The 21066-nt window shown below is 53.6% G+C and overlaps 9 protein-coding genes across 9 annotated transcripts; 5 read left to right on the top strand and 4 right to left on the bottom strand.

Annotated features, from left to right (window-relative positions):
* Positions 1 to 229: 229 nt before the first annotated feature.
* HMPREF1541_00984 (uncharacterized protein) lies at positions 230 to 769 on the top strand (the record flags this gene model as incomplete). Its single annotated transcript, XM_008713285.1, has 1 exon — positions 230 to 769. The coding sequence occupies one exon, from the start codon at positions 230 to 232 to the stop codon at positions 767 to 769; it is 540 nt and encodes a 179-aa protein (XP_008711507.1).
* A 1382-nt stretch (positions 770 to 2151) lies between these two features.
* On the bottom strand, positions 2152 to 3807 carry HMPREF1541_00983 (uncharacterized protein; the record flags this gene model as incomplete). The annotated part of the gene is made up of 1 exon (XM_008713284.1): positions 2152 to 3807. One exon carries the CDS (start codon positions 3805 to 3807, stop codon positions 2152 to 2154), a length of 1656 nt encoding a protein of 551 aa, XP_008711506.1.
* A 3056-nt stretch (positions 3808 to 6863) lies between these two features.
* Positions 6864 to 7196, bottom strand: HMPREF1541_00982 (uncharacterized protein; the record flags this gene model as incomplete). Its single annotated transcript, XM_008713283.1, has 1 exon — positions 6864 to 7196. One exon carries the CDS (start codon positions 7194 to 7196, stop codon positions 6864 to 6866), a length of 333 nt encoding a protein of 110 aa, XP_008711505.1.
* Positions 7197 to 7523: 327 nt separating this feature from the next.
* Positions 7524 to 9542, bottom strand: HMPREF1541_00981 (uncharacterized protein; the record flags this gene model as incomplete). Its single annotated transcript, XM_008713282.1, has 1 exon — positions 7524 to 9542. One exon carries the CDS (start codon positions 9540 to 9542, stop codon positions 7524 to 7526), a length of 2019 nt encoding a protein of 672 aa, XP_008711504.1.
* Positions 9543 to 12205: 2663 nt separating this feature from the next.
* HMPREF1541_00980 (uncharacterized protein) lies at positions 12206 to 13699 on the top strand (the record flags this gene model as incomplete). Its single annotated transcript, XM_008713281.1, has 1 exon — positions 12206 to 13699. One exon carries the CDS (start codon positions 12206 to 12208, stop codon positions 13697 to 13699), a length of 1494 nt encoding a protein of 497 aa, XP_008711503.1.
* Positions 13700 to 14145: 446 nt separating this feature from the next.
* On the top strand, positions 14146 to 15321 carry HMPREF1541_00979 (uncharacterized protein; the record flags this gene model as incomplete). Its single annotated transcript, XM_008713280.1, has 1 exon — positions 14146 to 15321. The coding sequence occupies one exon, from the start codon at positions 14146 to 14148 to the stop codon at positions 15319 to 15321; it is 1176 nt and encodes a 391-aa protein (XP_008711502.1).
* Positions 15322 to 15726: 405 nt separating this feature from the next.
* HMPREF1541_00978 (uncharacterized protein) lies at positions 15727 to 16803 on the bottom strand (the record flags this gene model as incomplete). Its single annotated transcript, XM_008713279.1, has 2 exons — positions 15727 to 16210; positions 16259 to 16803. 2 exons carry the CDS (start codon positions 16801 to 16803, stop codon positions 15727 to 15729), a joined length of 1029 nt encoding a protein of 342 aa, XP_008711501.1.
* A 218-nt stretch (positions 16804 to 17021) lies between these two features.
* On the top strand, positions 17022 to 17702 carry HMPREF1541_00977 (uncharacterized protein; the record flags this gene model as incomplete). The annotated part of the gene is made up of 3 exons (XM_008713278.1): positions 17022 to 17171; positions 17218 to 17340; positions 17388 to 17702. 3 exons carry the CDS (start codon positions 17022 to 17024, stop codon positions 17700 to 17702), a joined length of 588 nt encoding a protein of 195 aa, XP_008711500.1.
* Positions 17703 to 18640: 938 nt separating this feature from the next.
* On the top strand, positions 18641 to 20668 carry HMPREF1541_00976 (uncharacterized protein; the record flags this gene model as incomplete). The annotated part of the gene is made up of 6 exons (XM_008713277.1): positions 18641 to 18723; positions 18797 to 18863; positions 18914 to 19033; positions 19086 to 19938; positions 19999 to 20015; positions 20141 to 20668. The coding sequence occupies 6 exons, from the start codon at positions 18641 to 18643 to the stop codon at positions 20666 to 20668; spliced, it is 1668 nt and encodes a 555-aa protein (XP_008711499.1).
* Between the last annotated feature and the right edge of the window lie 398 nt (positions 20669 to 21066).

The following is a 21066-nucleotide window of genomic DNA, read 5'->3' as shown; positions in this document are numbered from 1 at the left end:
TCTCCTCTCCTCCTCTCCTCCTCTCCTCTCCTCCTCTCCTCTCCTCCTCTCCTCTCCTCCTACTCCCCCTCGCCCCCTCACCCCTGATAAATCCACCACCAAAGCCATCTATATGTGTCTCCATCCATGTCTTCTCTAAGAAGCCGCAGTAGAAGTGCAGATCGACGACTCGGAGTCGCAGTCGAGGCCGGGACAGCAGGTGACGGTGTCGCAAGCGGACGTGGCGCAGATGGCGGTGCTGAGTGTTGTTGTTGAGGAGGTGGTGGTCCAGGAGGAGGTGGTGGTCCAAGAAGAGGTGGTGGTCGAGGGTGTCGTTGATTCGGTGGTCGAGGTTGTGGTTGAAGGCGTGGTTGATTCGGTGGTAGAAGAAGTGGTCGACCAAGAGGTGGTTGTGGTGGAGGGGGTCGTTGATTCGGTGGTCGAAGAAGTGGACCAGGAGGTGGTGGTTGAGGAGGTCGAGGGGGTCGTTGATTCGGTGGTCGAAGAAGTGGTCGAAGAAGTCGTCCAGGAGGTGGTGGTTGAGGTGGTTGAGGCAGTTGTGGATGGAGTGGTCGACGCTGTAGTCGATGATGATGTGGACTGCGTGGTCGAGGCAGTATTAGAGCCAGAAGTCGAAGTGCTGGTCATAGAGGCGGAGCTAGAGCTAGAGGTGGGCCAGGAGGTAGAGCTTGACTGGGTGGACGTCCAAGTGCTTGACGCACCGCTAGTAGTCTGTGAGACCGTTCCCCAGGTGTTGACGCTGCTGATACTGCTGCTGGTACTGCTATAGTGCCCATGCGGACTATCACCATGCGGCTCGTTGCCGTGAGGCTTGCCGCCGTTGACATTTGCGATTGACAGAGGATGATGAGTTTCGTCTGAGCCGTGACTGGAGGCATAGGAGGCTGCCAGGAGGAAGGCAAGGGCACGAGAGAGATGCATTGTTGGCGTTGCTTGGGTGTAGAGTTCTTTGAGCTAGTAGTTTCTTCGCGATCCGAGAAGATGGAAGTCTGAAGAGAAGTCGAGTGTTCTGACGGGAGATGAGCTTCTTTATCAAATTCTTTGCCATCTTGGACCTTTTCAAGTTCGAATTCGGTAGCGGAATCCTGAATTAGTTTTGTTGAAGAGTCAGATTGCGCGCAGCAAAACCTTTGTGTAAGAGCAGCATATGGAGACAAACTGTCAACGTACCAGTCTTCCTTGAATTTTGATAACGAGACCACTGCAGTGATTCGCTATGGTGAACATTCCGAAGATCGGTAGGAGCTTCATGCTTATTGCAGACACTACGTTCCACTGCTCGAAGAAGTAAATGCTGTCTGGTCTCGCCTTCCAAGACCTGTCCGCGCGTGGTTCTTGCCCACAACGGTGTGCTTGAAACCCGCTCGACCACAAATGCAACGACGGCAGTGGTGACGGTGAGTGAGAGCTACCATCGTTGCGATCATGGCGACTTGCAACTAGAACGGGCCATCAAGTCCGGACCACATATCCGTCTTCCAATTGGGATGCCTTGTCTCGTTCGCGTTTGAGTCTGGTGGGGGTGGAGTCAATCAAAATAGTAGCTCGACGTCTGGAACTCTCGCTTGGACACAGTCTAGAACTTTCAGCAGACATATGCAGTTGTCTCTTTGGCCATCCACTCTCCGCAACCACTCATAAAATCAGGAGTCTGCAGTCAGGACTTGGTGGTCGTTGGTGGTGGGAGCCTTGTCGAAGTCCGCGCAAGGCTGTGAATTTCAGGAGGTAAGAACTTTCGCCGTCAGAGGTTTCCACGTCTCGTCTCTGATTGCCACAACAGCGATTACTGTCATCGAGCAAGGATGCTCGAGCAACACAATGACAGATGCATCTTGTCTGTAGTCATGTGTTCCATTCATTCATCTAGAGGCCGCTACGCTTCATTGCGACCCGATCCTCATGGGCATCGTCTTGTTGTACATAAGTGGCTGCTACTTCATTCCGGAGGTCTGCCAACCCCCATCGTAGCTCGTTGCAGTTTCTTATCAGCGCCCAAACTCCATCGCTTGCTCGTAGCTCATTAACCCGAAAGTCCCGGTCTGCTCGAGCAAACTCGCAATAAGGCACTGTCTCCAAGCCTTAAACAAAATTCCAGTAAAAGCTCTGATCAGCTTTTCCAGAGTTGACTTCTCGAAGCTCCTCCATCGGCAATCAGCTGGTCTTAACCGTTCTCTTTCTTCTCTTCCTTCCTGGTCCTCGCCAGAGCCAGGTTCGACAGTTGCTGGAACCACAGTGACAGCGCGAACGGCCTTCCTCTTCCTCAACAACGGGTCCGGGCAACTCCACGCTCTTAGCCTTGCCTTTCCCTTTACCCTCGCCGTCGCCATCCTCTTGAGAGCCACTAATTGTGACATCCTCAGCCAACGCCTCTTGGGGGCAATAATCAATGGTGATCTGCTCTCCAGCCGGAATGTCGCGGATGGCAAATAATGCGAGGTGGTAGACGTGTTTGTCCCCCCGATGAGTCTGAACCTGGAAGCTGCGGGCATTAGGCGAGCATGAGTGGTTGACGAATCGCATCGCACTGCCAAAATACTCGCCGTCAACGTGGTAACAGTTGGTGTTGGTGAACCAATCCAGGCTGTACACATAGCTTGGGGCCTCTGGGTGCTTGATGAACTCGCGCTTCCGGACTTCAGCTTCGGTGATGACCTCACCCAGATACACATCGATAAATTGCCCCTTCAGGATGTTCTTAGTTGGGCAACGTACGCCAAAACCGCAGCGCTCCGTCATGTATATCTCCAAAGGCAAAGTTCGCTCACGGCCAACGACACGATTAGGGCAGTGAGGGCCGCAGCTGCACACCTCGTTGCATTCAGTGATTTCGAAGTGTTGAACAGTGGGATTGAGCTCGTTCGCTATGTAGTCAGGGTGCAAGACCGTGATGGAGGGATCGGAGGGATGAGCAATGTAAGTGCTGATTGTCTTGGTCTCTATGATGTTATGGTTTTCATCGAGGACCTGGATCCTCCTTATGAGACATTCGCATTTATCCGGGTTGCAGGTGTCAGTGCAGCTGCAGCCACGATTAGTGGTGAGTGGAGCCTGACGTACACCGTCACGGATCACATAGGCACTCATGAACTGGAATTTTCCATCGATGCGAACATCATTAATGTCGTTGCGGAATCTGAGAGGCGTACCGGTGTGTTCAGCGAAACGCTTCTCGTAGATGATTTTGAGCATTTCTTTGGGGTGCTGAGGGCGCTCATTCTTTTCCTCGTCGGAAATGCGCAGGTTGCTGAAATTGCCTCGATCAAGCACAAGCTTGCTAGGATCAAACTTCTTCTTCTTGATGGGTGCGAGCCGCAGCAGACGTTCGCGCTCTTGTTCATCAACCGCGAAGGTTTTGGAGAAGCCTGTCTGGCCGAAATATTTCTCGACTTCGGGCAAGCGAGTTTTGGCAACATTGGTGCTCTTCTTCAACTCTTCCAACAGGGCCCGCTTGCGAGCCTTGTGCTCCGATGCTGATTTTGTCTGCGAGAGGGGTACGAGTAGCGAGAAGCTTTGCGAGGAACTTGGAGGAGGCACAGCTGGCGCATGAGTCTTGGCGGAAGAAGGACTAGGTCGGATTGGCACGGAAATATTGGAATTGGTTGTCTGCTCTGGAGTCGGGGGGGCCTGGGCTTGGGGAGGCCGGGTTGCTAAAGCCTTCGGAATGGGTTTGACAAATTTTTCCAGAATGTGTGGACCGTCATCATCGGAGATAGATTCCACAGAGTTGCTGTCGCTGTTGCCATCCTCGAGATCCTCGAGAGGGTTTGGCGCATTTTCTGAATGACTGGAGACCTTCGGATCCTTCATGGTCTTAAACACAGCTGATAATACCGATGCGGACGATGTCAATGCCGATGCCGATGATGCCAATACAGATGATGACTCCGAGGAGGCTTTTCGCTGCAAATGACTTGGAGCTACTGACACGGTGGACCTCGCAGGTCGCTCCAAGATAGTGGAGGGAGTGTGCTGGCGAGACTTGTTCTCCTTCACTTGCCACGCAGGCGCTTTCTCTTTCTCTTTGTCGTTGGTCCCAGGTACAGGTAGAGTTGCATTCTGCTGCTGTGCCGCCCGACGACTCCAGCCTGGTAGACTCTTGAACAGAGCAGGCTTATTGTCGCGGCCATCGTGCCTAGACAACGATGCCTCACGTGACTCAGGCTGTGATGTGAAGGAGGAGGTGGATTTACTTTGACCCGAGATAGCTCCGGAAGTAGCCGACTTGGCAGTACGCTAAGAATCAGGTTAGCGAGGAAGGCACACTAGCACAGTTGTGAACACTTACCTGTGACAAGCCATTGCTCACAACGCCATTTGGCACAGGTGGTGTCGACTTCTGTCGCTTCAGGGCGGGAGCCGAAGACTCGTCCTATAAAGGTCCAAGTCAGCTTGAGGCGCAGTGTGGCATGATATCGCGATCCAGGTGGGTCGACTTACATCGGAGGAGATTTCAATAACGTCGACCAACGCTGAAGACTATCAAACTGGTTAGCTATGATGCCACCGAGAAGGTACACGGGTCTTTGTGATGTAATTGCGGCGTTGTCAGTCGAGGCTGCCATTAGATAGATGACTTGATGGCCCGTTGAAAGACGGCGTCTAGGACGCGCTTCGCAACGAAGAGGTGGCTTGTGAAGTTGAAAACCACTCGCAGGCTTCGAGTATAGATTAGGGAGAAGTCGAGGCCTTACACTCAGCGGTCTGCTCTCCTGTCGCGGCCGCTTTTGACCGACCTGCGCCCCGCTCATGATGAAGTCAATGACTTAAGACATGAATATTTGGTGTTTTCTACTCATTAGTAGAAGTAGACATTAGCGCAAAAGGACTTTTGAGAAGTTGTAGTGGCAATGGTGCAATTAGAGAGGGTTGAAGCGCGGGCGTTGGTGTGGGGAGAAGGTGCAAACACGGCGGCGGCAGCTCACCGATTTGAAATTCCACTTTCCCTCCACACGAGACCGTAACTAGGTCACGTGCCAACTAACTGACAGCTGATTAATTTATTAACAAAATCAATATCTTAAAAAAGGAAACATTAATCAAGTTTTTATCTAACAAGTTTCTTTTCCCGGTGAATTGAAAGTTGAGCCTATCTACGGGTTAGGTCACGTGACTTCAGACTGAAACTACTATGAAACAATTTATTAAAGACTACTTGATACTTCAGATTACTAGCTAGAGGGGGCAACTTTTACTAAAGAAGATACTGACTACTGAGCTTCTGTACCAGTGATGAGACTTAGTGAAAAGGTTGCAGCAGGACAGCCTGTAGGTAGTACTAAGCGCTGCTGCAGATATCCCGCAAGAAGTTGCTACAATATGCTCGGTATAGGAAGACGATGTACATGAGGGTAGAGGTTGACATTGTTGGCACCACGGTGACTGTTGACACTGTTGCAAACTTGCCAAAAGTACGCTGGCGACGGCTCAACACCAGGTAGTCCTCGAACCCTCCAGACCTGGCATTGTTGCGGAATCCGGACTACGTCGTAGAGGTAGGATAATCGGCTATAAGCTCGGGAGAGACATGACTCAGGAGCCAACGAGCGCAGTCGCCTTCCTGCTATCCGCGGCTGACAAGAAACCAAGGTAGTAAAACGGCCAATGACTTGGAATGGAGGTGTACGTGCCATGGCCATCTATCTAGGCATCCCGCGTGAGCTTTAGGCGGCCCGAGCGCGGGGCGCCGCGCCGAAATTCCAGGCGTGTGGGGATCGCCCTTGAAGCCAAATCTAACCTTACACTGTAGCCAATATACGATAAACAGCCGTTCTCACTAACTGATCGTTCGTCTTGGACTCGATATCGATAGTGATGACCAAAGCCTTGGCCAAGATATCCTCAGAGAAAGTACATCCTGTTAGTCAGCTGCTCTGGTCAGGCTGCAGAGATGTACGCTCGAACAATCCAGTGGCAGCTCATGGACAGGGTGCCAAGCTACCAAACGACACAAACCAATGTGCTCCCGAGTAAGCATGTAAGCAGGTGTTCTGATAGCCGGAAGTGCCATAGACAGAATTCTCAGGTTCGACAAGCAGTTCATTCCGAGTCAGGTCGCTGGGCAGGTACAGAATTCGGCGTAGAACCGCTCCCAGGTGCCGTATAGGGCGCTAGAATTGCTGGATACAGATAAGGCCTCTATGCTGGGATGTCAGCATATCAGTACGCCACAGTCGTATTCCTTGGTTAGTGAATAGTATAGGTCACGCCAGGTCCAGGAGATATCACCAGAGTAGACCGAAAATAATGTTGGGAGGTCTCCTTGTACTCACAGCAGCGGAAAGGCTAGCGGTCGACGGTGTTAACGGGAGGTCTTCTGGACTCACAGCAACAGAAACTTTAGGGTGGGATGATATTGACGGGAGTGTTCCGCGAATTCACAGCACATATCGAGGCCAAAGATCTGTCACGAGTCTAGGGACCCCTCCCGTCGATTTTATCGTCCAGGAACCCTACGCTGATCCGCCCGTCAGATCGGCTGAAGGCCTCCACGATTTCTACTCACGACAGATAACGACCAAATCAATGGATTGAGAGGGCATACGACAATACCGAGGATGACCCCGGCGAACGTCACTAGTACTGCCAGGTTCTACGCAACAGCTCTGTTGAAGCTTTGGACGCCATGCTTGATGCCACCAACGAGTTTAGCGAGGCCGTATACCAACAGGTTGTTGACCAACACAGATCCCACCTGTTGTAGTATAAGAGTTTGCGCTCAAGAATGGAATGGACGCACTCACCAGTGCATCTTCCACAACTTCTACGTCACCTCGTGCGAGCGCGATGATAAGCACAAAGGCTTCCGGCGCATTACCATTGGTGATGTTTAAAAACGATCCCAAGACCGACCCGATTCTGTCGGCCTATACCCCGGTGATGTGGGCAACCTCGGCGGCGTAATGGATAATGGCGATGCGATTGAGACAGAATTGGACGCTGCTGGGGGCATGAGTGAGTTTGGTAGCAATCGCGGTCAGTGTGAAGATCATCAGAGGGCTGAGAATCGTATACGATAGGATCACCGGGACCGCCTTGAAGAAATCAGGGACGTAGTCGTGGAATGTGCGTATTGTGGTTATGTCTTGACGAGGATTCGGGGTGTTGTTATCAACCATACCGTCTACGGCCGCGTCCTCAACGACGGCGAGATTGTTGATTCGGCGGCGGAACTCGGTGAGCTCTCGGTCGGATGCCATGGCGAGGGTAGATACTATCTTGGATGATACAAGGGCATTGAATATTGAGTATTCCTGGTGGTATGCGACGAGAATGGTGTGGTGAGTCAGCGCATGCAGAGGCGCAAACAATTTGAGCATGGCTACGGGGCCGCGACTGCCTTGCTCCGATCACACGTGCCTTCCTTCAGAAGCCAAAATCACCACAACCAGAGCCATCTGAACAGTCAGGCCTTGGAGGGCAAGTCTCCCTTCGAAACCTTTTGTATGAGCCATCGAAGATCGAATCCCGTTGGGCATGGGCCAACGCAACCCCATGCCTGTCTAAGAGCGCATGCATCATTGTTTTCACTCTGCACCTCCCTTAGACGCTTGACCTCTCCACCCACCTTTCCACATACAACATATGCCTTTGCTCTCACACCAGTCACGCACTTCGATGACTGTGACTTCTCGGTCCTCATGGACCTTGTCAAGGCCTTCAGCGTTGAGCCACCTGGCCAAGTCTTCAATAACAATGGGATCATACATCAACATCTTTTCATGCCATGTCGGATGCTGGGCATGATTCCTCTCCTCGTCGGCAGCAGCCTCCTCTGACTGATGAAGGATAGCAGAATGGATCTGCTCTCCGATCTCCGGACCGACGATGGGAGGATGGCCGACATCATGGCCAAGGCTATGGCTTTTGGAATTCTGCGTCTGAGGACCGTCCTCATGTGCAGCAGGCAATGTCGCTGGGGGAGTTGGTGGCCGTGCTGCTCCCCGCAGCTTGCGCTTATCTTCAGGTAAGTCGTTCAAGGTCGTGAAGTCATCGTCTTGTATGTCATCAACATCGACTATACGCTCCTCTGAGAGGGCAGCTTTTGGCTTCCTCTTCTGAGGCTTCGGCTTCGGGCTCTCCACCGATGCGCTTGCCTCCGTCGACGCTTTCTTTCGCTTCTTTGGCTCCCTTGGCTCCTTTGCCGGCGTCTTCGTTCTGGCGGCCGCGCGAGGCTTCTTGACGGTCTTGGTCTTTGGTACCAGACGGTTCGAAAGATCATGAACATTACTGATAAAATCACTCTGTTTCGGAGCCACCGACTGTGTTGCTTCTGGGGGCCGATTCTTCGCAAGACGTCGCATCTCCTTTTCTTCCCAGCACTTGTCGAGAAGATCTATCATCTTCTGGCGACTTTTGATTGCCTTGAATCCGTAATTCTTGACAAGTTTCTGCAAATCCGTTATGTGCATCCCGGCATAACTTGGCTTATCCTGGGGCTGAGCGGCAGCAGTTTCCTGTGCGTCCACTCCTTCTTTCGACTCAGCAGCATCTGATGCATGGATCGCCTGCACAGCCCTTGACGTACTGTAGGGTCGATACGAGCCTGGTACTGATTCCAATCGACTATGAATTCTTGGGCTGCTCAGAACATCCACGTCTCCAAGCATGCCAGCACGAATGGCATTCGGCAGCGAGCTAGACGACTGAGCGGCAGGGGGGCCCTTACTTCTCCAATCAGTCTCAATGAGAGCGTCCTTGCCAGCGAGAGCAGCTCGAACATGTGGCGTACTATGAAGATCAACAACATCCGTATGAAGAAGTGCATTATCTTCGTCCCTATCACCAGCACTCCACAAGTTGCGGGTTTTCATGAACCGAGTACTGCCACGATTGGTTTGAGGAGTGACGGACCCAATTGACGTCGGTTGAGTGCGCTGAGGAGACATCGGGTCTGAGCTGAGTTCCATTTCTACCAGCGCGTCGTCTCTCACGAGCTGGCTGGCAGTGCCAAAGACCGCCTGTTGCTGTTCAAATGCCTTCATGGCTGATAGAGGTGACAAGAGTGTCGGCTTGCGACCATGAGGCCTCCCGGCGGCCGCCTTTATTTTGGTGGACGTTGTCGCAACCTCGATATTGTCTTCGGGTACAGTCTCCCGGGCTCGAACTTGCGTTGACACCAAGAATTCGGCCATGGGTGAGTTGCCCTTGCCTCGGACTTGATGATGAGAGGTCACGAGATCGGTAATTGTTTTCGGCTTTTTTGGAGCTGTTTTGGACTTCTTCTTTGCAGGCGCACCCGCAGCCCCTTTCCGAACAGGAGCAGGGCCAACGCCCTCAACAAGGTCAATGCGTCTCCTCTTAGCAATATCAGCGCCAGCAACAAACACGTCGCTGCTGGCGCGACCGGATTTCGCAATGTTGAAACCGAAATTGCTCATGAGATCCTCTTTCGGAGCAGCGTGCCCGAATGCTAAAGCCAGAACAGACACATCGTCGTCTTTGATTGGGGTCCAGTCACTGCGGCGAGGTACAGCTTTGGTTTGCAGATGTGGGGTTGCTGGGTGGTTATGCTGCTCAACAGCACGCTGATCCGTATTCGACATGGCTTGCGGTACACCGAGTGGAGGTTGTGCCTGAGGACCCACGGACTTGTCTGACAGAACCACTTGAGACGCAGAGGGCGGGCTTCGTCTCTTTGAGGACTGGACAACATTTTTGAAGCGTTCTTTACTAGGCGTCCTAATTGGCACGTTCTCCGAGCCCGGCTTGACGGCAAGCTGACTCCGGGCGTTATGCAAGCTGCGGGAGAAACTATTTCTCGGCACGTTGCTTGTCTTGAAGCGCCTAGGACTGCTCGCTGGCCCGTGCTGCCTACTGGGGGAGGACGGACGAGTTGGCGACGAGTCGACCGGGGTTGGCTCGCGCGCCCACATCGGTGGCGGAGAGGAAGATATGAGAATTGCGGTCGACATGATAGTCTGTTGGACCCGCTGAATCCATGAGAAAGGTTGCAAGGCAGCCAACGCGAACAATGCGCTCTTGCCTAGGTTCTCTTTATGGAGGATGTCTCACATGGGAAGAAGACAATGTACTTGAGCGCTGTTCAGGCCTACCTGCACTATGGTATGGCCAGTAGTGAAGTCATCGGCAAAACAACACGCCGATATCCACGAAACCACGTGACCCGGCAGCTACGGTGAACGATAGTGACTCCTGCCTTCAGCGTTCTAAGCTTCTCTCGGGTGCCAGTGCTTTATTCACCTCTCTCCTGCCTTCCCCACTAGCTAGTATGCTAACACCTACCCATTGTTGAGCCTTGGTCCTTCTGGAGTTAGACTGTTTGCTCTCCAAATCTGGGTCCGGTGGCTTACTTCCAATTCACTCGTTCTCGAGTCCTGTAGGCATGGCTATCTGCTTCACTTCGGGGTTCGCTCTACAAGCATGAGCATACGAGCCGGTGCTGGCGAGTGGACATAAGATGCGCAATCTTTGATCTATGGGAGAATACACTCATGCTTCTAGAAGTCTGTATGTATATCGATCAAGATTTGAGTATTCCTCCGCCTCACAGATATTTAAGCGCTTGAGTGTGGCAGAGGCGCGAATTACACGCTTCCTGCCCGATTGGACCAGTCACCAATGAATTGAAGACCAGTGTGGGTAGATGCAGTCGCAGGATCCAATGGAGGAGGCGAAGGCGACCGCACTCTTGGTGAGAGACCGGACGAATCTGTCCGTATGCTTCTCTCGCTGCCGCGGAGCGGAGAATGCTGGATCGGCGGATCTTCCACGTCTCGCTTGCCGAAGCAGGAACAGCACAGCAAGTTACCTGGGTTACCGTTAGTGACTTGTTCTGTTCCTATTCATCAAGGAGAACTTACTCCAGACAGCGCTGCACGCACTGCTTAGATCGTTGTAGTTGAGCCAGCGCGAGTGAGTTTGGGTTGTTGGACGATCATTCCCAGTTGATGGCGGAGCAGAGGCCTGAAAGGTATCCTGCATATGATGGATGTAGATGGATGCTTCAAACCTGGCACAGATAGCCAGACGTTGTCACTCAAGGATACTCGATCACAGACCGTGGCTGACAAGCGGGCAGTGGCTTGCCATTTGTATTCTCGTGTGAGAGCCATTGCGAACCAAGTCTCTACACCAGGTGGCTCACCAGTCCGACAACACCGCCACACTGCACCTTATGCTTAGTGCGAGTCAGTACCTCTAGCGTCAGGTTTGCTGCTGATTTAGCAGACGGCAACGTTGCTGAACGGAGGAGATTTGGGCCGTTGCTGACTTTGAGCCGCATTCACCAACACTGCCTGGTCCGCGCGGGGGCTGGGGCTGTTACAGGCGACGCCGTAATATTACATACAACTTGCCTGATGGAGCCGCAGTGGGCTGTATTGGTACGCAAAGCCGCTATACACGAATCTAATCATCATCTGTCAGCGCGCGGCTGCCGCCCTTCGCATGCGAGTGTTTCACGGCTCGGACATGTTGCAACTTTGAGTAAGGAAAGCACCCATCTCCAAAAGCTCTGGCGCTCGGCGAAAGATGGTCGCGAAGGTGCTGGGACGGCACGGTCGGCCCCACGGGCGCGATCGTTTTGACAGCTCGAACGCTTCCTGTCTGAGTAGCCAACCGCAAACAACGATACCGCCGAACTTGGACCCCACCAAAGCTTTCTTCACTAAGCCCATCGGCTGTGTACACACACCTCCATCAAATATTTGCTTTGATTTGGGCTGCTGCCGTCTATCGTCGCTCCATTACTGGTCACCATGCCAGCGGACATAGGCTGGCATACAGAAACGTCTGAAGCGAGCGCACAACACGACTCGAGGTGGAGGCTCTGCCACATTCGTAAGACGACACGATTCTCGGCCTGGAATCGACCTCGACGCCACGAGTTGACCTGCAGCTTCGTGGCGCCAAACCCCTGTCACGCAGCAATCGTCCGATCACGACTTCGGCCTAGGCGTTCAGCCGCAATGCACGGGACATGAGTTGCCCTACGGATGCCCGCCTGCCCTAGATCGTGTCCTACCAGCAACCCACCGGTCGTCAATTATCGCCTACTTCTCGTTCAACGGCAAGGCTAACATGTTTCTTCTCTTCTTCTCATGTTCATCCCTCTGGTATTGTCGTGCTATATCCTACTTTTCGTGCCGCCCTCCCCTGGATCTATCCCATCGCGTTCATCAGGCTGAGATCTACTCGGCTGCACGTATTCTGAACCTAGCCTTGCCAGACTTCACCCACGCTCGCCATGGCGTCGGGTGATGAATTGGGTGAGATTGACCCTAAACAGCATGAGGATTATGAATGGGAAGCTCAGCGCGAGAACTTTCTGCGCTACTACAAAGACGAGAACAGGACTCTCAAGCAGGCCACCCAATGCATGGTTGACAATCACGGCTTTTATGCAACACCACGACAATGGGAGCGCAAGATCAGTCTCTGGAAGATCAACAAGTACACGCCACGCTCGGAGCGCATCCAGCAGATCGAGAACCAAGGCCGTACCCTTGTGGAAGTCGCCCAGCAGGGAAGAAGGCCGCGCAAGTATAGCAATACAGCCAGCCTCGCCGTCGACGATAGGAACTTTCGACGCTTCGCTAGGCGTGAGCTCAGTCGGTCGCCGAGCACTAGTAGGGCGCGGTCCAGATCTAGTTCTGCCGGTCAGCAGAGTGCCAGTCCCGGTTTGAGCCCTCGGACAGAACACCATGCAGATGATCTCGTTTTCGAAGATCGCAGCTATGACATGGATTTCGCAAGCCTCGTTCACAATCCTGACCAAACATCTATCCCGGCGGTACTCACAAATCAGGACACGGACAATCCCCAGGCGCATGTCCTGGGGATACAGGATGCGCACACAGGCCAGCAACATACCGAAGTCCTCGTTGCTTTCCCTAAATCGGGTCATTCGCGAAGCGCGACGCCCGCTCCTTCATCGATGAACACGGTTCCCTACGAACAATTCCCAGCGTTTGGTGACATGTTGTCTTCAAATGAGGATATGGGTGCAAGCATGAACTCGTTACACGTCAATACGGGTCTGGCGCAGGATGATATGTTCATGATTCAGCACAATGATGCCATGGATCTATCACCAACTCATACTCAAGATACTTCGGGGTGCTGGCCTGCTGCCTCACAAACGATCAGCCCGGAGGATATCGATCCATCATTCGGCTCCACAATGCAGGCAATCCAGAGCTTCGACCAAGCTTCGACAGGGCGAATACACTCGAACGAATTTCCGCCGGCTATGAGTGGTTCTGCCAGTCCAATACCACCGTCGGCAATTCTCATTGTTCCACCCGAAGCAGAATCATCCAGCCCCAACCCTCGATCTCCCGCTGTCGGGGAGAAGGTAGGCTTCGTCCCTGTCTCGCTCAACAATGACCTCGGCCTTCCTGATCCTTATCCGGACTTCTCCCAGCATGTCCACAACTACGACATCAACATCAGAGAGACGATCTCATCTGTCATGTCGTCAGGGCAGCCTCTTGAAAATGTCTTCCAACAACTCAATTATCATCGTAAGTCCCCGCGAGGTTTTCCTGGATTGGCGCTGATCCTCCCCCTAGAAGCCACCTTCTTTGGTCAGATGAACACAACTCTCAATAACCTCGTGAGCTCTGCGCAGCGATTAGTCATGGACACTCATCAGCGCAACCTGGCTCTGCGACAACAGAATGCTAGCCTCCGAGGAATAGGTAAGTTTTGGCGCCAACGAGTGCGACCTCGTGCCTGACAGGCTAGTCCCTCAAATGACCCATACCGCTGCGCACCCGCACAGGTTCTCCTTAGGTGGTCCAGTCACTGGCGACTACATCTTTCGTCAGCCCTCTCCGCGACCTTTCACCTCTACAAACCCTAATATGTAATGCTGCTCGAGCCTAGCATACGGGCCGAGGCTCTAAGCGAAGTCCGTCGATCCCCGCAATGCGACCTCAGCCCCAAATTGTCGGGTTCGCACAATGCAAACAGAATAATATCACTTCTACCACCGATTCAGACACGGTTTACATCTAGAGCAGGGTCTCAACGGGTAGCAGCAGTCACCATGGGCCGTGATAGATTTGTTGGTCTGCTAATTGTTCTATAAGCTTTATATACCCGGGCGGCCATTTGTTGCATTCTTCCATTAATTAAACATCCCCCATCAACTCCAGCGCACTTTCCACCATCAGTCCAAAAATGCTCGTCCTCCACGACCCCGACTGCCTCCTCCACTCCACGGTTGAGTTCATCGGTGCCGCAGCCATCCCGGCCCACGAAAGCCCCGAGCGCCTCAAGTCCATTCTAGCGACGCTCGAGCCTTCGCCTCTGCACGACGTTCACCACCTCAGCTACACCAACCTCCCTTCTTCCGCCAAGAAGGCGCTCCTCACAACCATCACAGCCAACCATGACACCGGCTACCTGCAGCACCTCGAGACTGTCTTCTCCGACTGGCGCGACCATGACCTCGTGCCTGCCGACGGCTCCATCCTGCCCGAATGCTGGCGCTTCCCGACCTCGATCGCCAACTACAACGTCAATCCCCAGCCGCCGCGCGACATCTACGCGCGCGCTGGCTTCTACGCCTTTGACATGTCTTCAGGAATCATGAAGGACACATGGGCCAGCACCATCGCCTCCGCCAACCTGGCCTACCAAGGCGTGCAGACCTTGTTCCCTCCAAAGTATCCTACTCCGGTCCTCCAAGATGAGACTACAGCGGGCCCGGCGCCGCCTCCCCTAAACACACTCCTAACGCTCTGCCGCCCGCCGGGCCACCACTGCGACGGCGCCCGCGCCGGCGGCTACTGCTACATCAACAACGTCGCCGTCGCCATTAGCACGTACCGCACGACGCAGCAGCACCCCGACACGCGCGTCGCCGTCCTCGACCTCGACTTCCACCACGGCAACGGCACGCAGGAGCTCTACTACGCCGATCCCTCGGTCCTGTACGTCAGCATCCACGGCCAGGATGAATTCCCCTACTACACCGGCGCGGAATCCGAAGTCGGCATCGGCGCCGGCGAGGGCTTCAACGTCAATTTACCCCTGCCCGTGGACGCGAGCGTCGATGCGTATCTCGACAAATTGGCGCTGGCAGTGCAGAGGATCAGGGAGTACAAGCCCGCGTTTGTGGTGGTGAGTCTGGGCTTTGATACGTATGAGACGGATCCGATTGGGAAGTTTCGCATTGCGACGGAGGATTATGAGGGGATTGCGAGGCGGGCGAGGGAGGCGCTGGCGAGAGATGGGGTTGGCGAGTGTAAGAGTTTGGTGGTGCTGGAGGGTGGGTATGTGGTTGAGAAGCTGGGGGTGAATTTGTTGAGCTGGCTGAAGGGCTGGGAGAGCCCGGCCGAACAGGAGACGTGAGGTGTATGGTGGTCTCAGACGTATTGGCGTGGTGTGCTGGGCGGCCGCTGGGCGGCCGCTGGGGGGTTGTTCGGTGTGACTGACAGGAGGTTTTGTGCTGAGAGACGATCTACGAAAATGATCTCGTGTCTAGGAGCTGCCGGCCGTTCTTAATGATTTTACGATACTACGAGGTTGTGATTGGTAACCGGAGTGTCGTCCGATAGTGCTGGGAATACCCACCCGGTGTTCGCGGGATGCTACAGTTGACAAGAAAATAGCATGATGATTTTGAAGAGGAGAATTATAGATCTCATTTATCTGCCCCTAAGCTATGAAGCGTAGCTCGCTATGCTCGGAAAAGCCGTGTAGGGCTGACATAGTTGTTTTTGGATTACGCTGTTGTTGGTACATGCATGATCTCTTCTATCTCCTGTTGTTCGACCTCATGCCCAGGATTTGGACCATGCGGATGAAGATGTTGAGGAAGTCCAGCTCGAGGCTAACAGACTCGTTCACAACATCCTTGCGTACCAAGCCGCGCTCACTCATTCTCGCATGGTGCAGGATTTTCTGTACATCGTACAGTGTGAAGCCGCCGAAGACTGCTAGACCACCATACAGCCAGATGTTCTCAGACCAAGCAAGAGTTCGGACGGCGGTCGCAGGTAGAACGAGTGGCGCAAACCCTGAAATGGCGACGACGGCCACACCAGCTAAGAGAGGTCCACCGAGGTACAGGTACTTCTCTTGCTTGGCTGTAGCGCCGACGAAAGCGATAGATCCCATCATACCCAACGTATAGAGACCGGCGCGAGCGAGGATTGCGGGATGCATGAACATAAGAGGAGAGAGGATAGCAGCCTGAGTGACGTTGAAACCAGTCCAGAGAGCGTACTTCTGAATGTAGCTGCACAACGTTAGTATGAAACAGTAGGCGCATGGCTAGTGGACTTACTTGTCGGGGTGAGTGTGCATAGTACCGTACATGGTGCCAATAGAGGCAGCTAAGCCACCGATCACAACGACCCAAGGGTTGGTCGCCATCAGGCGATAGGACCAGCCTGACGTGTGTAGAGTACGTGCGGCAAGGCCGATAATGCCGATACCGAGCCCAGTGTGCATAAATGTCTGGTTGAGGTACTCCCTCTCAAAAGGAGGCATGCCGCCATCTTCCCTCGTCTCCCGGTTGAAGATCAGATTGGCCGCAAGGATAGTGCCACCCACCATGAGACCACCGTAGAGCAATCTCTGGGTCAGGTTTCCAGATTGCGCTGGGTTATACTGGTAACCCTGTGTCTGATACGCTCGTCGGAAGACACTGTGAATTGCTGAGTTTGACTTGAGGGAATTGGCGGCCGGAGCAGTGGCCTTGGAGGTGAAGAAGTTCTGCGAGCTTGACCTGAGCGGGGAAGAATGGAAGGCTCGGAGGACGGAAGAGGGCTTGCTGAATTGTTTAAAGGCTGTAGAGACCGCGAACGGCCGCTTCAGGACGGATGCCATGGCTGCGACGATGGCTTGACTGTGATGGACAACGTAGGGGAAGAAAGAAGAAGAGACCGTCGACGAGCAGGCAAATGTGTAGCTGCGTGGCTGCGTCGCCGCTCGATGATGTAGAGCAGGCGCTAGTCCTTTTGTGACTTAGCTCCGTGCTGACCAGTTCTGTGTGGCACAAATCGAAGTCTCCAGAAACGTTCTCACAGATTCGCATCGAAGTCATCATGGTCGAACAGGTGTCTCTGGCCCATATTCCGCCGGAGCTGGCGGTGTATGTTGCCCTCTATACGGAGCTCGAGAACGCCGCCTTCCTTCGCGACCAGCTATTAGCGGGGAACACGGATTTCGAATATGCATTCATCGATGCGAGCATGGTATGTCTGGCCCCCAGCAGCAAAAGTGCTCCACTGAGAATGGTAGGTCGTCTCGCGAAATCAAGTGCTTGCTGCTACCTTTCGTGCTTTGAACGATTACCTTCATGACCGCCTCAAGTCCCGCAACGTTCATTCTGAGATCGTCTTCTCTTTAAGCCCAAATAATAACGTGAGCCACGACTTACTCAAATTGCTTCTCCTGTCTAACCCGAGCAGATCGGCGAAGCCTTCCGCAGGTTTGGCATCAGCGCTGACACCAAGGACTTGATCGTGGTCAAGGTCACTACCACGCCAGACGTCAACCTGGAGACAATTCAGGCGCATCTATCCACTGCAGTCAAAGCGCAGGAGGTTCAACTCGTCGATGATTCCCTAGCTGAGTGCAGTGATCTTGCACGGATTCGGAGGGTGTACAAACTACCTGTCCCGGCCTCCAACAAGCCAGCAAACGGCGTACAACCGTCACGTAGCGATCGGAATCAGCTCGAGGCCCAGATACTGGGCGTAATGGCTCTAAGAGGCGCGACCTGAATTGATCGGGGCTCGACTGCATCCCTCACATATGTTGTATTCATCGCGTCTCACTCGGCCATTCTCCACGGATCACCCTAAGCCAACATCCGAGAACTAGGGTTGGGAGCGCATTCCGCTTGACGTACAACTACCGAGGCGGAATTCTGTCGCTGTGCCGTAAGCCGGAGCGGGCCTCGACGCGAAGTCGTGCAGCATATGGTACTCAGCATTAGCAACACGCTGAAGCTGTATTATGCCAGCGTCACGGAGCAGGTGAGACAGCCAGCCCTGGACCCGCCGTACAGCCTTGCGCAGCTTCCTCGCCGCAGTATCGATAAGGGCAGCACCTCTCGCCAAGCCAGCGCAGAATATTGGCACCACAGCATATCCTGGCTCCTTGATGTGCTTCGCCATCCTTGGCCGGCTTGCTCGTCACGGTAATCCGTTCAATACCATTAGCGGCAGCCCGGCGAGTAGAGCACTCCAAAACGTCATGTCCCCAATCAAACGAAACAGACCGTCTTGAGGCGAAGAAAAGCCAAGAACGAACAACCACCTCTCCGCATCTCCAAAATACGGGGCATCGAAGCTAACGAACCCCATTTCCGCCTGAGAGCCCCATCTTCGGAGGGTACCCCTGGTTAGCCAACACCAATGACACCAGTGGCTGACATTGCGTTGCCGCAACCGTCGATCCACACAACGTGCACTCCGCAGATCAACGGAGTCACACCGATGTCTGTACCCTCGGTCATGCCACAAATTTGGCAATCTCTAGCTCCAACTTTGGGAATACATAACTTCTTGATCCTGTTCACCCACCAGGACTGGTTCTTGGAGACTCTCAGTGTTTGCGATTTTCGCCACGCGCGTGCGGTTCTGCAAGTGTACTTATCGAGAATAGATAACTCCTTGTCTCCATTACCTATAAAGCCCCGCGTCGCCATACATTCATCATGGGCAAGTACTGGTTCAAGGCAGGACGACCCCTTCGCCAGGGTATCGCCACGGTATGCTTAGCAGCATTCCTCTTCTTTGGGTACGTTGAGATCCCTTGAGAAATCCGAGAGCCGGTAGGATTTGGTAGAGTATTTGCTCATTCACCCCTGCAGATACGATCAAGGCGTATTCGGCGGCATCCTTCAGATGGAGAACTGGCTCGACCAATTCAACCACCCAGTGGGTATCTTCGGCATCAGGCGGCTCTGATCTACGCTGACTTTGTGAAGAATGACACCGAGACCGGTGCTCTGGTTTCCTGCTACTGCCTCGGCGCTTTGGGAGGCTGTATACTCAATTTCTTCACTGGAGATCGACTAGGACGTCGATGGTCGATGTGGCTCGCCATGGTAAGTGAATACCCACCGAAGTCCTCTCAGCGCCAGTCTTATAACAATATAGGGTTTCGTTTTCATTGGTGCTACCCTCCAAGCCTCAGCTTATTCTGTTGCACATCTCGTTGTCGGACGTGTCATCACTGGGCTTGGAACTGGTATCGACAGCTCGACTGTGCCGACGTATCAATCAGAACTCTGCCGAGCCGAAAAGCGTGGTCGTCTCGTCTCCCAAGAAGTGATGTTTATAGGCGTCGGGATTGTCTTCTCCTACTGGCTCGATTTTGGGATGTCCTACACCACGGGATCAGTCTCCTGGCGGTTCCCAATTGCCTTCCAACTCGTTTTCGCCATCATCGTGACGATTTTGATATTCGGATTGCCAGAATCTCCAAGATGGCTCTTCAAAAGGGGCCGCGAACGGGAGGCCATCGAAGTCCTTTGCGAGGTCTTCGACCTCCCAGAAGACGATGAATACATTCAACACGAAATCCGCAACATCAAGCATGCTTTGGCGCAGGAATCTGCTGTTCAGAGCCACCGTGCCCTCTTCAGAAAGGACAAGCTGCACACTCGGCGCAGGGTCATGCTCGCCTATTTTGGACTTTTCATGAACCAGATGGTCGGCCCCAATCTCATCGTCTACTACATCCCGACTCTCCTTGTGCAGAATGTCGGCCAGGATGCTCGTACAGCTCAGATCCTCGGGGGCTGCGTTCAGATCATGTTCGTCATCGGTTGCATTGGTCCGGCCCTGGCTCTTGACCGTATGGGGCGCAGAAAGACCATGATATGGGGCTGCCTTGGCCTTGGTATTTGTATGACCTGTGCGGCAGGATTGCTAGCGCCAGAGCGTGAAGCGAGTTCTTCTGCCGCTGTGGGCTTCTTTTTCCTCTGGATGTTGATCTTTGGCGGCACAAGTACGTTCTTGAACTTCACACTTCCCTTTCATGGTTGTCGGAGTGCTAACTGGATGCCAGTCAATGTTGTTCCATGGGTGAGTCAATCACTGTTTCCTTTATCTGGCATGTCCAGTTTCATCAAGCGTCGGGGCAACCAGACAAAGCCGTCAACCTCATTTGGCAGGCTGCCCGGCACAGAAATCAACTAACCACTCCTCAGGTCTATGGCCCCGAAATCCTCCCCCTCGAAGCCCGCACCCGCGGCATCTCCATCTCCGTCGCCGCGCACTGGATGTGGAATTTCTTCGTCGTCATGATTGCCCCCGTGTTCATCAACCGCCTGAAATGGGGCACCTACCTTTTCTTCGCGGTCCTGTCCTACAGCTTCGTCTTCATCGTCTGGAAGTTCTATCCGGAGACCAGCAACTATAGCCTGGAAGATATCGATGGCGTAAGTCCTTCCCTGAATCTTTCCCTTCGCCCTGCCCCTTTCCCCACCATCCACAACATCTGCAATGCCTTCGAGGCCTCGCAAATGATGTCTGGAAGCAAAGCGCTGACAAAATGCCCTTCGCCCCAACAACAGCTCTTCTACAAGCCCGAGGACGAGGCCCTTCCCGATTCGGTGGCGGACACTAAAGCCGCACACCCCCATGATGATGGCGGCAGGGACGACAGCCCCGACACGCTGACGAACCGCGGCGGTGACGAGAAACGCGCCGACAAGGGCCACGTGGAGGCCGTGTGAGGGAAGCCCCTCAGCCTCGGTACACACCGTGTGTCTGCCCATCAGCACGGCAGACATATACTACTAGTGATGTTCGCGTCTGGGCGCCCTCACCTCCGCGCCTCGGTTTTGCCCGGGACGGTGGCGGCAATTTCTAATTCGCGCTGAAACGTTTATATACGAAACTTACATGATAGGGTCGACGATACACACACACTATACGGTGAAGAGCAGAGCAAAATGTCAAGTTAAATCAGACGAGCCTTCTCAAAGAGCTATCCGCACTTATTACATCCACGGATATCAATGGCTCATCTCGACACACTTTCCCTTTCACCTGAAAAAAGGGCCTCGATTAAGCGTGAAAGCCTTTCCCCCCATTTATTCGCTTAACGATCTTGATTCAGTTGCTGCCCACG

The sequence above is a fragment of the Cyphellophora europaea genome (assembly GCF_000365145.1).
Source record: "Cyphellophora europaea CBS 101466 unplaced genomic scaffold supercont1.1, whole genome shotgun sequence".
Taxonomy (NCBI): domain Eukaryota; kingdom Fungi; phylum Ascomycota; class Eurotiomycetes; order Chaetothyriales; family Cyphellophoraceae; genus Cyphellophora; species Cyphellophora europaea.
The sequence above is the reverse complement of the archived record's forward strand: the minus strand, read 5'-3'. Positions and strand labels throughout refer to the sequence as shown.